The sequence below is a fragment of the Nycticebus coucang genome, chromosome 1, assembly GCF_027406575.1.
Source record: "Nycticebus coucang isolate mNycCou1 chromosome 1, mNycCou1.pri, whole genome shotgun sequence".
In the NCBI taxonomy this organism is placed as follows: domain Eukaryota; kingdom Metazoa; phylum Chordata; class Mammalia; order Primates; family Lorisidae; genus Nycticebus; species Nycticebus coucang.
In genome coordinates, this window is record NC_069780.1 from 37,346,442 (window position 1) to 37,359,234 (window position 12,793).

General features: G+C 38.8%; 1 protein-coding gene across 1 annotated transcript in view; it reads left to right on the top strand.

Annotated features, from left to right (window-relative positions):
• Nucleotides 1-12,793, top strand: part of EGF (epidermal growth factor) — an 86,405-nt gene that overhangs the window by 51,257 nt on the left and 22,355 nt on the right. Inside the window, exons 12-16 of the mRNA XM_053565908.1 lie at nucleotides 905-1,009; nucleotides 2,608-2,831; nucleotides 6,226-6,393; nucleotides 7,153-7,302; nucleotides 10,707-10,826. Of these exons, the coding sequence (XP_053421883.1) occupies nucleotides 905-1,009; nucleotides 2,608-2,831; nucleotides 6,226-6,393; nucleotides 7,153-7,302; nucleotides 10,707-10,826 (767 nt within the window). The remainder of the gene's footprint in view (nucleotides 1-904; nucleotides 1,010-2,607; nucleotides 2,832-6,225; nucleotides 6,394-7,152; nucleotides 7,303-10,706; nucleotides 10,827-12,793) is intronic.

The following is a 12,793-nucleotide window of genomic DNA, read 5'->3' on the forward strand; positions in this document are numbered from 1 at the left end:
AGTCAGCCCTCCGTATCTGCAAGGTTTGCATCCTTGGATTCAACCAATCTTAGCTCAAAAATATTAAATAAATAAATAATAATAATATGGCAATAAAAAAGAATATAAATAAGAAATAATACAGTACGTATATAACCACCATTTACTTAGCATTTACACTGTATGCAGTATTATAGATAAACTACAGATGATTTTAAGTATATGGGAGAATGTGCCTAGGTTATACACAAGTACTACACTGTTTGATACAAGGGACCTGGGCATCAGCAGATTTTGGTATCATGAGGGGGTCTGGAACCAATTCTCCACAGACTGAGGGTGGCTGTACGCTCTTACCTTAGAATCATATGGAAGAAAATTAAAGCTGACATAAATCTCTACCTGCTGTCCTTGCTCAGGCGTGTTTCCCTCCTCCCTGTGATCTGTGTCCCGTGAAGCCGACTCCGCCCCACTCTGGCTTCCAGCCAGAGATTGAAGGCTATGAAGGGACTGTACCTGCCAGCCCACTGCACAGGCCTCTTTGACCTTGTCTTGTCATTGTATATTTTAATTGATTGGAATAACTATTAGAATGCTAATTAAAAGATTGTGTTTTAGGGCGGCGCCTGTGGCTCAAGGAGTAGGGTGCCGGTCCCATATGCCGGAGGTGGTGGGTTCAAACCCAGCCCCGGCCAAAAACCAAAAAAAAAAAAAAAAAAGATTGTGTTTTAAAAAATTAGACTTGTGTGATTGTTGGCGCTATTCTATTTGTGTGTGTGTGCACATACCAGAGAAAGAGGGAGAGAGAGAGAAACGGGAGCTCGTTTACAATGTCTATCTTTGAGTTATAGGAAGAGAGAAAGAGTATTTTTGCTTGAAAAGTTAAGTTGCTCTAACAAACCTCTTTATGTTATATACATTTTAGGAAATCTCTCATTGAAGGGAGTGATTTAAATGGAAAACATCGAGAAATAATCATTAAGGAGAACATCTCTCAACCACGAGGAATTGCTGTTCATCCAGTGGCCAAGTAGGTATTCTTGAAAATAAGGCACCTCTTGGCAGAGGTCACGTGACAATTCATGTCTGAAATGCTAGTATCCAAATTTGTCTGAAGACCTCAGGGAGTCAGTGGAATCAGAAACCAAGAAAAGTCATGAAAGTTGTTCAGATCTTCAGAAATGGCATGGCTAACATGAATTCCTCATCCTTTTGATGTCTTTTGATTTTCTTTTTCTGCTACTATGTCCTTTTATTTTCAGCAAATTAAATTTTTTTAAAAAAGAAATGCACTATAATTCATTAACTGATTCAACTGAAGTTCATGAATCTCTTTCTTTCTTTTTTTTTTTTTTTGCAGTTTTTGGCTGAGGCTGGGTTTGAACCTGCCACCTCTGGCATATGGAGCCAGTGCCCTACTCCTTGAGCCATAGGCACCACCTGTGAATCTCATTCTTTAAAAAACCTTCATTGTTGTTTATTGAGCATAAAAGAATATTTGGATTGTATGACTTATGAATTCTATTTATAAAAATCATAAGATGACATCAAGTCATAGGTTATTCCTGGATTTTAGAGAGAAAACTGAAATTATGAAAGATTAAAAGGCTGTCCTATTAATTGTAAATTAGTGACAGATTTTGGGTTAGAGTTTAGAGAATTACGGAGAAGAAAGGATTCCTACCTAGTTGTTATAAAGCAAAGATAAAAACCAACTCTATTATATTTACCATGAAAATTTCATGTTGGTCTGCAGGAGATAATATATTGGTAGTGACTGACAATTGATTTGGAGCCATCTGAATAATGTTACTGTCTCTAAACAGACCAATAAAAAGATATTTAATATTGGCCATATTAAGTTTAATAAAGTGTGCCCAAGTACTTGATTTATGGGATTGAAAAATTAGCTGAGTTAATGGAGTATGTTGTATAAAACTAGATAACAGATAAACATCTTTTCCCTTTTATACTGTAGTTTTACGTATGCAGTGAATTTTACAGTTCCTAACAGAATAACAGGCTATAAGATTTCATTGCATTTTTTAGCACACACACTAATTCGTAAATATTCAGGTAAAGGTGGCTTATACCTTTAATCCTAGCACTTTGGAAGGCTGAGATGGGAGGATTGCTTGAGGCCGGGAGTTCACAACCAGCCTGGTCAGCATAGCAAGACTCTACTTCTACAAAAAACTAAAATAATTAGCCAGGCATAGTGGCACACATATGTAGTTCCAGCTTCTGGGGAGGCTGAAGCAGCGGATTGAGTGAGTCCAGGAGTCTGAATTATGATAATGTCACTGGACGCCAGCCTGTAAGCAACAGAGTGAGACCCTATCTAAAAAAAAAAAAAAATGATGCATCACATTTTCAATCATAAACTATAATATATATCGAATGATCTGAGCCTCAATTTAGCATTTATTGCCCAAAATGCTTTGCATAGACAAGAGCATTGTTCTGCTTTTAAAAGTTATTTGTCCAACATGCAGTGCTGTGTTTTCTTCTTCTGTATTCCTCAGTGTGTCACTTGAGTATATCCTGAAGTAATTCATATTGATGTTTTCAAGGATGGAAGAATTTTTTCATGCAGGTATCATTTGTTTTATGCTTTCTTGATTAAAGGAGATTATTCTGGACTGATGTGGGGATTAATCCAAGAATTGAAAGTTCTTCCCTTCAAGGCTTTGGCCGACTGGTTATAGCTAGCTCTGATCTGATGGAGCCCAGTGGAATAACAATTGACTTCTTAACTGACAAGTTGTATTGGTGCGATGCCAAGCAGTCTGTGATTGAAACGGCCAATCTGGATGGTTCAAAACGCCAAAGAATTGCCCAGAACGATGTAGGTGAGGCTTTGGGATGGGAGATTTCTTCATCGTGACTGAGTATTGATGAGTGTTAAATACAAAATGTGTTTAAAAACACACACACCCTTAACCATATGGTGAGAAAGGAAGAGAGACAGACAGGCTTCTCTAGGGAATTATGAGCAATAAGGATTACTTTAATATTGAAATAAATATTGGGTAAAAAATTATGTTATATAATCATTTCTCTTTTCCAAGATTTTATAAAATCAGAACAAAAATATTAAAATTTTCTAAATTTCTTTAGGAATAAGAACTTGGTTTAACTGTAAACATTTCTTATGTTCTAGAAAACATCATTTCACAACAGTGATGACATCACTTTTAGACATTAATGAATATCAATGGATAAGATGTGGAAATATTAATAGATTTAGTTTTCTCCCTTATTGTATTTTCCGATTTTATGTGGGGTGTCATGTGTTTTCATAAGCCTCTTTAAAACATTGTAGTCTATGCAAACTATTAAAAGAGAAGTACAAATGACTATGATAAGCATTGGGTGATTCGTTTTTACTCAGGAAATCTGCAAAGACTATATTTGAACTGGGCCATGTAATAAAGAGATGATGATTAAAAAATTACAAGGCTACAACAATTGGTCTTTGCATGTTAGCCCTACCAGGGTATGTTGTCTGGATTTAATTCTGAACTTAATAGGGAGTCATTGAATGTTCTTGAGCATAAAACATACATGATATCTCAGGATAACCACTTAAGCAAAAAAAAAAAGGATTGGATTGGATTGGAATTCAGAGAGAAGGAAATCTGTTGGGAGGCTACAACGGTCATCTAGGTAACAGTTAATGAAGGCTTGAGATACAGCATTGTTATTTTAAAAGTGGAATGAAGGATTAGAGTATTAAAAATCATTGTGGATGATAAATTGGGGGGATTTGGTAACAGATTATATATAGAAAATGAGAACTAGGGAAGTGCTGAAGATGTTTTGGAGATTTAGAAACAGGTTAGGAAGATGAAATAACGTGGTCTCTCTTGCTTAGGAAGAAACTAACAAACTGATAGTCTGTATAGGACATTTATTTTGCCCTTTTTATTTGGTTTTAAAGGTAATGAATTTCTAAATTTTTATTATATACGATATAGATTAAGCATAATGAAAAATGTTATATATATCTAAGATTCTATAAAAATTAAAAATATACTTAATAATAAATGATAAGCATACCATTCACGCACTTAATAGGTATTTATTGAGTCATTATAGGGAAAGGAGAAACACTGTTGCCGGTTCTAACACGTGTTTCCGCATGGATGAACCTTTAATAGTGGGCATGAGGAAGGTTGAGAACTATTGCTTTAGAATATGATGCCAAGTGAAATAAATCAGTCAAAAAACACAAGTACTGTACCATTCCACTTATCTGAGGTATCCAGAGTCGTCATATTCATAGGGACAGTAAGCAGAAGAGTGGTTGCCAGAGGTTGTGGGGAGAAGGAACTAGGAAGTTGTTTAATGGGGATAGAGTTTCAGTTTTGCAAGATTACTCAACTGTATACTTAGAAATGTGATTTCTGTGAAGTCAGAGAGTCCAGTGAGGAAGTCACATATTGAAAAAAATACATTACTCAAATAAATGTAAAATTATAGCTTTGACATAAGAGGGTAGAAAGAGAGTAGATTTGGACATTTCTAACTAGAATGTAAAGACACCATATTCTAAACCAAAAAGCACAGCAAATATTTTGGGAATAGTTTGTATTACTATTATAATCTCTGAGTAATGCAACTTCCTATTGAGGGCCATTATCAAATAATTTTATAGAAAATTATCTAAATAACCATTCCCATCATTGTAGTGCCATCTACTGGTGATATGCAGTGGCTTCTCAATTACCAGTCGGGATTTTTAATGTAGAGAGTGGATGTTGTATCAAAAATGATTAACTATGAGGTAATGCATTTATTGATTGGTGAGATTTAACCATTCCACAATGTATATATACTTCCAAACATCATAAGCATCATGTTAGTTATACATGATAAAAACATAATTTATCTGTCAATTTAAAAACATATTTTAATGTCCCTGGTCAGTAAAGACAGATGGAGCGCCGTCACCACCAGGACAGGTCATTGAATGTGCCACGAGTAGGGGAAGATATTTATTCTAATCCATCAAATCCATTGCTCATTTATAAACCAACTGGCCGGTGGAAATGATATGATTAAAGCTTTCAGGGCGGTGCCCATAGCTCAGTGGGTAGGGCACTGCCCACATGCACCGGAGGCTGTCAGGTTCGAGCCTGGCCCAGGCCTGCTAAACAACAATGACAATTGCAACAAAAAGAAAAATAGCCAGGCATTGTGGTGGTCACCTGTAGTCCCAGCTGCTTGGGAGGCTGAGGCAAGAGAATTACTTGAGCCCAGGAGTTTGAGGTTGCTGTGAGCTGTGACGCCACGACACTCTACCCAGGGTGACAGCTTGAGACTCTGTCTCAAAAAAAAAAAGCTTTCAAACTTGGGCCTCCTTCGCTTCAGTCTCTAACCTCCTGAGATAGTATATTAGAACATTTCCTTGCTTATTAAATACTTGGATACCTTCTAAGAGCAGTTTCAGTGGCACAGAGAGATGGGTTTGATTGAGGTGGGCTCAGGAGGGGGCCCACATTGGTGTCCATAGGAGCCATGAAAATGGAGGCAGCAAACAAGAAATGACTTTTTCAAAACACTTGGCTGGAAAGAGAAACCAGGAGACACAGAAAAGCCAGCGGAGTCAAGGGAATGAAGAAATAAAGATGGGAGAAAGGATGTTAATAGAATGGTGGGATGAAGAGTGAAGAGAAAGGAGGGATTGTTGATGGATCAAAGCTCTAGAGAAGGCAGGAAAGGGGACACCAGGGACACTGGTCAACAGACTGGTATTAAGTAAGAGGAGAGAGAGGAAGGGGGGGGACTAATGCAGGGAAATGTGCTAGTGAAAGACATATTCAATGACCATAAATCTTACAACGTTCTGTGCGTTTGGCCTACTGCTTGTCACTGCCATTCAAAAGACAAGGAACCCAAGTTAAAGAGCAGTAAAACAGCGTTCTCAAGTTGAGTCTATCAGTGGGTCTCTTCCTCTAGTATGACAATCAGCCCACATTCTCCCACTCTCTAAGTGTTGGGTGATAATGGGTTTTGCTGTGACCTCACACCACCAGGCTTCCATTCCAGAATGTCGTTCCCTCATCCTGGGGACCTCCTGTATGCTCGTGTGGGTCAATGGCTTAGATCTTGCTAGCTGCTTAGCAAGATAATGTAATTTCAATTACATAAAAATTGCTTGTAAGTTTCAATCCCTGTTCATTTGTAAATACTCTTTTCAAAGACAGTTAAGGTGTATTAATAGATTTGAGTTCTTTCCAGGTCACCCATTTGCTGTAGCTGTGTTTGAGGATCACGTGTGGTTCTCGGATTGGGCTATGCCATCGGTAATAAGGGTGAACAAGAGGACTGGCAAAAACAGGGTACGTCTCCGAGGCAGCATGCTGAAGCCCTCATCACTGGTTGTGGTTCATCCATTGGCAAAACCAGGTACACTGGACATGTTACACAGTCTTTCCTTGGCTGGAATCTGTGACTATTTTAATTTTTTGCTGGTGTGCTGGAGAATTGGGTCAGAGAGAATTTTGTAATTTTTCCTGATCTGCGTAGATGTTAAGGTTTTTTTGTTTTTGTTTGTTTTTTTTTTTAAGATTTGGACTTTGTTTAAACTAAGACGATCTGGTAGTTTATCCTCAATTTGGTAGTTTTGGTGATTTGGGCTTTATGCCTCCAATTTCCTCTTTTGTTCCTGAACAGCTTTTACTTACCTGCTACATTTCAAAGATGCTTAGGTTATAGGCACTTAGGCAGGCAATTTAGATACCCACAACAGAAGCTTCTACCTACACGTGGACTGTTCCATGCCCCTGGGAGTGCCAGCAAGTGAGCCTTAGACAGGTGTGTAAACACATGCAAACACATCCAGCATCCCACAGTCACTCTTCTCTTGCAATTGTCCTGTGTCAGCGTGACTAGAATTGGGGTCAGGAAATAAGAATTGCATCTGACTAAAGAACTTCTTGAACAAAACTACTGGCGATATTCAATAAATGCTCATAAAGTAATAACATCTTGGGCTTATCTTAGAATCAAAGGATCCTTATGGGATCGCTTCTGAAATAGCTCTTGATACACCCTCTGTTTAGATATGGTTGAGTTTCCCTCCCCAAAAACTGTGAACTGATTTGCATCCATGCCATCCATTTTGTCTCCAAACCCATCTGTGAATTTGCCTCTTTTCTCTGTTAGGAGCAGATCCCTGCTTACATCAGAATGGAGGCTGTGAACATGTTTGTGAAGAGAGGTTTGGAACTAGTTGGTGTTCATGTCATGAGGGTTTTATGAAAGCCCCAGATGGGAAAACGTGTCTGGTTCTGAATGGCCACCAGGTATCAGCAGGTAATAAAATATATTATGTGGTAAATTATCCAACCTTGGCTAAAGAATAGCTGTACATCCATCCCTATGCTTCTGCTGATTTTTAATATGTTGTGTTATTCAAACTTCCCTGTTTTTAGGAGTGGTGAGAGTTTGTTTTCCCCTGATGAGTTTTGAGTTCCTTATTACAGACTGCATTTAATTGACTTCTAATTATAAACGTCTTCTGCTGCACCCCACTCCCCATTCTACAGTGGGCTGGGGCCAGGCTTGGAAATAAATGGCAGAAGTTTATAATGTCACAAAAATGTTTGGAGGCATTTTGTTTAGAAGTTATATGTTCTGAATTTTAGAGCTAGTAATATATAACCCAATTCCCCTCCCACATGCTAAGTCTTAAAGCGTCCTTTATAAAAAATAACTTTTGGATATCAAACAACTCTGGAAAATACAACCTGAAGAAGGCTTCTGGTCTACTTTTTTACAACTTAATATGACTTGGAAGAAGAGAAGGGAAGAAACCAGTAGTGACCATGTAACCACTAGTATGATTTGCTCCTTTGAAAATCTACCTGAACAATTTAGGCACATTTGAATTCACCTCTTCATCTCATTCTACCAAGCATATACCAAAGATGACTTAAATTTCGTTAAAATGTCTTTTAAAGTTTTTATTTATCTGGTAGGCATGGTGAATATGTTAGGTGGTAGACTGACAATGAGTAAATGGATTGAGCTATGCTTGGACAGAATTGGATATTTGGGATTTTCAAAACTTCCTATTATTTGTTGCCTTAGGACAAGTTTTCAAACTTCGTGATCTGAGGACCACTTTACACTGTTATAAGTATTATCGGTAACCCCAAATAGTTTTTTTTTTGGTAGAGACAGAGTCTCACTTTATGGCCCTCGGTAGAGTGCCGTGGCCTCACACAGCTCACAGCAACCTCCAACTCCTGGGCTTAAGCGATTCTCTTGCCTCAGCCTCCCGAGTAGCTGGGACTACAGGCGCCTGCCACAACGCCCGGCTATTTTTGGTTGCAGTTTGGCCAGGGCTGGGTTCGAACCCGCCGGTGCGGGTTCGCAGTATATGGGGCCGGCGCCCTACTGACTGAGCCACAGGTGACGCCCCAACCCCAAATAGTTTTTATGTGGTTTATACCTACCAGTATTTATGCTAGTAAAATTTAAAATAAAAATAAAAATTATAAATTATAAATTGGCTTGGCACCTGTAGCTCAGTGGTTAGGGTGCTGGCCACATGCACCAGGGCTGGTGGGTTTGAACCTGGACCAGGCCAGGCCTGGTAAACAACAATGACAACTACAACAAAAAAATAGCCAGGCATTGTGGCAGGCACCTATAGTCCCAGCTACTTGGGAGGCTGAGGCAAGAGAATCACGTAAGCGCAAGAATTTGAGGTTGCTGTGAGCTGTGATGCCACTGCCCTCTACCAAGGGCAACATAGCAAGACTCTGTTTCAAAAAGCATAAAAAAAAATAAAATAAAATTGTAATAGCTTGGTGCAGTGGCTCATGCCTATAATCCCAAGCACTTCGAGGGACCAAGGTAAGAGAATCACTTGAGGCCAGGGGTTCAAGACTGGACTGGGCAACATAGTGAGACTTTATCTCTACAAAAAATAAAAAAATTAGACGGGGATAGTGGCTTATGCTTGTAGTCCCAGCTACCTTGGGAGGCTGAACTGGGAGGATCACATCAGGATCTTGAGTTTATAGAGAACTATGATCATGCCACTGCACTTCAGCCTAGGAAACTGAGTCAGACTTTGTCTCAAAAAAAAAAAAAAGAAAAGAAAAAGAAAAAATTACAATAAATTTATTATCTATTAACATACCACATTTTTTATAAAAATAACTGAAATAAATATTTTTCCCAAGCAAAAGGTACATAGCGAGTAAGTGACATTGTCCTGTATTTACATCTTTAATGTCAGATTTAATGGAGAACAGCTGGATTCTTATTTCTATTTCTACGTTAAATCTGTTATGTGTTTTGGTCAAAGTCTGTGGAGAAAATCTGTCTTTCTGGTTAATTCTGCAAGAAAAACAATATAACCCAGAAAAACTGGCCTCACACAGAGGGATAAAAAAGGGAGAATTGTTTAATAGTCTTTTTCTTTTTGCAGTTTTTGGCCAGGGCTGGGTTTGAACCCACCACCTCCGGCATATGGGGCGGGCGCCCTACCCCTTTGAGCCACAGGCGCCACCCTGTTTAATAGTCTTTTGAGATGCCTTTTTTGCATATTGGTTTTTGGATACCATACTAGAAACTACTGGGCAGGCAGAAGTTGCCAGAAGCTTTGTTGCAATGCAGAATCTGACATTGGCAACAAATACTGCCAGTTGTTTTCCTTAAAGTCATAGGCTCATGTCATTCATTTTTGAGAAAATCCTTGCCAAAGGCCCTGTCTTACTAACATAGTTTGTCAATCATTTTTTCAAGTAAAAATCACGTTCAGTGAAAAAAAGAGGCTGGTTTCAACTCGCAACTCAAAAATCCCTTAAGTGCTTTTCCTCAGATAATTGTCACGAATCCAGTATGCAGAGGAAGCATTTATGTGTGTTTTCCATTTTATTACAGCGCATATTAAAAAGCCATGTAGTCAATGGTGGAGAAGTTTAAAAATATTAATAATTCTTACTGCTTTATCATGATCTTCTTGTGAAACTTTTTTTTACTGTAATTTGTGTTTTAATGGGTAGCGTTTGCTGTCACTGCCTTGATCCACGCTAAGGCCCCTGCTGTTGTACCCAGTATTGCTTTTGCCATAAGCGTGTGAACGTGAACACAGTGAAAAGAGGCAAACAACATCACAATATTGTTTTGGAAAGAATTTTGACCTATGGCTCTGGGTAGTCTGTGGAACTTGGTTTAGAGCACTGCTGTCTGAGGGAATCCATTTCTCCCACGTCCTAGGAGTGGAAGGGGGAAGGTGCATGAAGCTTGTGCCTGTATTAAATCATGGATTGTTTATGCCCTTTCACACTTTAAAATGCTAGGAAAGTCAGTGTGAAAGAAGTCTTAAGAAGAAGGAGGGAGTATGGAAGACACGTCGAGGGGATCGTCTCTCTATTTTGTCCTCACTTAACGGTGGGCTTTGTTTCTGAGCTGACTGTGTTTATAAGGATTTTGTATATTACTCTTGTTTTTTGCCAAGACCTAAATGAGTTCTATCTTTCTGGCTTCCTGCCCCACGAGGCCATCAAAGGCACTGGGTGAAAATGAGCAGTTGTGGGTTATTGGGGTGACATTTTCTAAGTCATCAAAACCCTGCCGGTTTCTCTGAATCCTCTTACTGTAAGAATGATTCTGAACTCACAACCAAAGAACAGCCATAAATACAGATGAAATCAAATATTCCTAGAAAAGCTAAATTAATTGTATCTGTTGACCTTCACTAGGTGGTGAAGCTAATGTCAGTAACCAAGTAACACCCTTGAACACCTCATTCAAGACCAGAGTGTCGGAAGACAGCATCACAGAATTTCAGTACATGCTAGTTGCTGAAATCATGGTGTCAGGTATGAATGACCAGTTTTCCAATAGAACTTTGTTTCAACAATTTCCATCCTACCAGTGAGAGATTCTGAATTCTGTCTCTAACTTAATGTTGGCTACCTCTGATGAAGCCAAACCCTGGAGTCAAGTTCTTCTTCATTCCTGAATGGTGTGCCTGAGAAAGATGGCCCTGTGTTAGAACCACATGAACTGTGCATGTTGAGTTTTTGGACTGAATGTTCTTATAGGAAACTGTGGATTGGAAACAAAGGTAAAAAACAGGACAGAACAAATTTGTGCATCTGCAGTCCTCATCCATACCTAGTGTTTTTGGTACGTGATCCATCTGGTTAAACTTCCATTCATATGAGAAGTTGATAGTAGTAATTAATAAGCAAATATAGGTTGATTGCTTCAACTGCTGCTGAAAGTCCATAAACAGCAAATAATTGGAATTCTTTTCTACTTTGCATGTTTATCATAAGATGCCAAATAATTTGTATGGTATGTAACTACTTTAGGGAACCTAAATCTTTTATGGGAGGCCAGTGATTTTCAAACTGGGCTGAGCTCTCTCTAGTGTTTCTGCAAACCCCATCCCTACACTAAATGTCACTGCCCTTCAAGCAGTGCAACTTAGAAACATTTTGTTTATAGTGCTGAGTAACATTTTATTTGAACACAACAAAACAAAAAGCTAAAAAAAAATGCTTTTAAAAAACTTTAAAATTGCATTTACTAACAAGGCCTGGGACCCCTTCTAGTGTGATAAGGTTAATCCTTATTTAAGTAAGTTTAATATTTTTAAGTTCTCTCTTTCTCTCTCTCTCTTTTTTTTTTGTTTTGAGACAGACTCTTACTCTGTTGTCCCAGCCTTCAGACTAAAGTGCAGTGGCCTAGCCTAGCTTATAGCCACGTCAAGCTCCTGGGCTCAAACGATCCTTACTCAGCCTCCTATGTAACTGGGACATAGGTGCCCACCACAATATCTGGCTAATTTTTCTTTTTGAGTAGAGATGGGGTCTTGCTCTTGCTCAGGCTGGTCTCAAACTTCTGAGCTCAAGAGATCCTCCCACTTCCACCTCCCCGAGTGCTAGGAGTACAGGTGTCAGGCTAGGGCCGCCACTAGGCCCAGACTGTTTTTCAATTCTTAACTGAAGGATTTGTTTTTAAAAACACCTTTTCTTCCATTCCTCACAACCATCATGGGAAATAGACCTGGCAGAAATTGTCACCGTATTTTAGAGCAGAGGAAGGTGAGCACAGGCATTCCTTCCAGAGCTGGTTTGTGGCAGAAAGAACATTGGCTCTAAAAATAATAACATAAATAAATAAATAAGACTTTGGCTCTAGTCCATCCCCCTACAACTGCACACCCATTGCTTTTCATCGTGCACAGCTGCCTAGAGGTTTGCAAGTTTCCAAATAAACCGAGTCATGTTCTAATTTAAGATATTCTGCAAATAATTTAAAATGTGTTCAGTAATGGGATACTGTTTACACTCTGAGCAGATTTTTTATTTGGGAGTTAGTCTTCCAAATGAAAACCGAATTAAATGGGTAATTGACGTGGTCTGTAGTTACCTGTCCCAGAGAGTCCTGAGTGATGGGAGACAGCCAGGCAAGCATGAAGGGCATATTCTCAGCAGAGTGACCTTTCACTCAAATAGCTAAGCAAATCAGACACGACCACACAATATCTGAATTCACGTGGCACCTGAATCCTGCTTAGATCACTTCACCTTCTGTAATTTATAGGCAAGTTTGGAAAACTTCTTTTATCTTTTCTTTACTCAGATGAGCAAACTTACCTGTGAATAGACATAGGCAGATGATGTTTTATATCTGATCGTGGTATGTCAGATTTCCTCAATTCCAAAGAAAGTGTGTGTGTGGAGTTGGGGAGAGCAGTATTTAGAGAATGATTACATACGAAAGTAGTTACAGCAAGGGGGAAAAAAACTTGCTCATGTTTATGACTCAACATGAA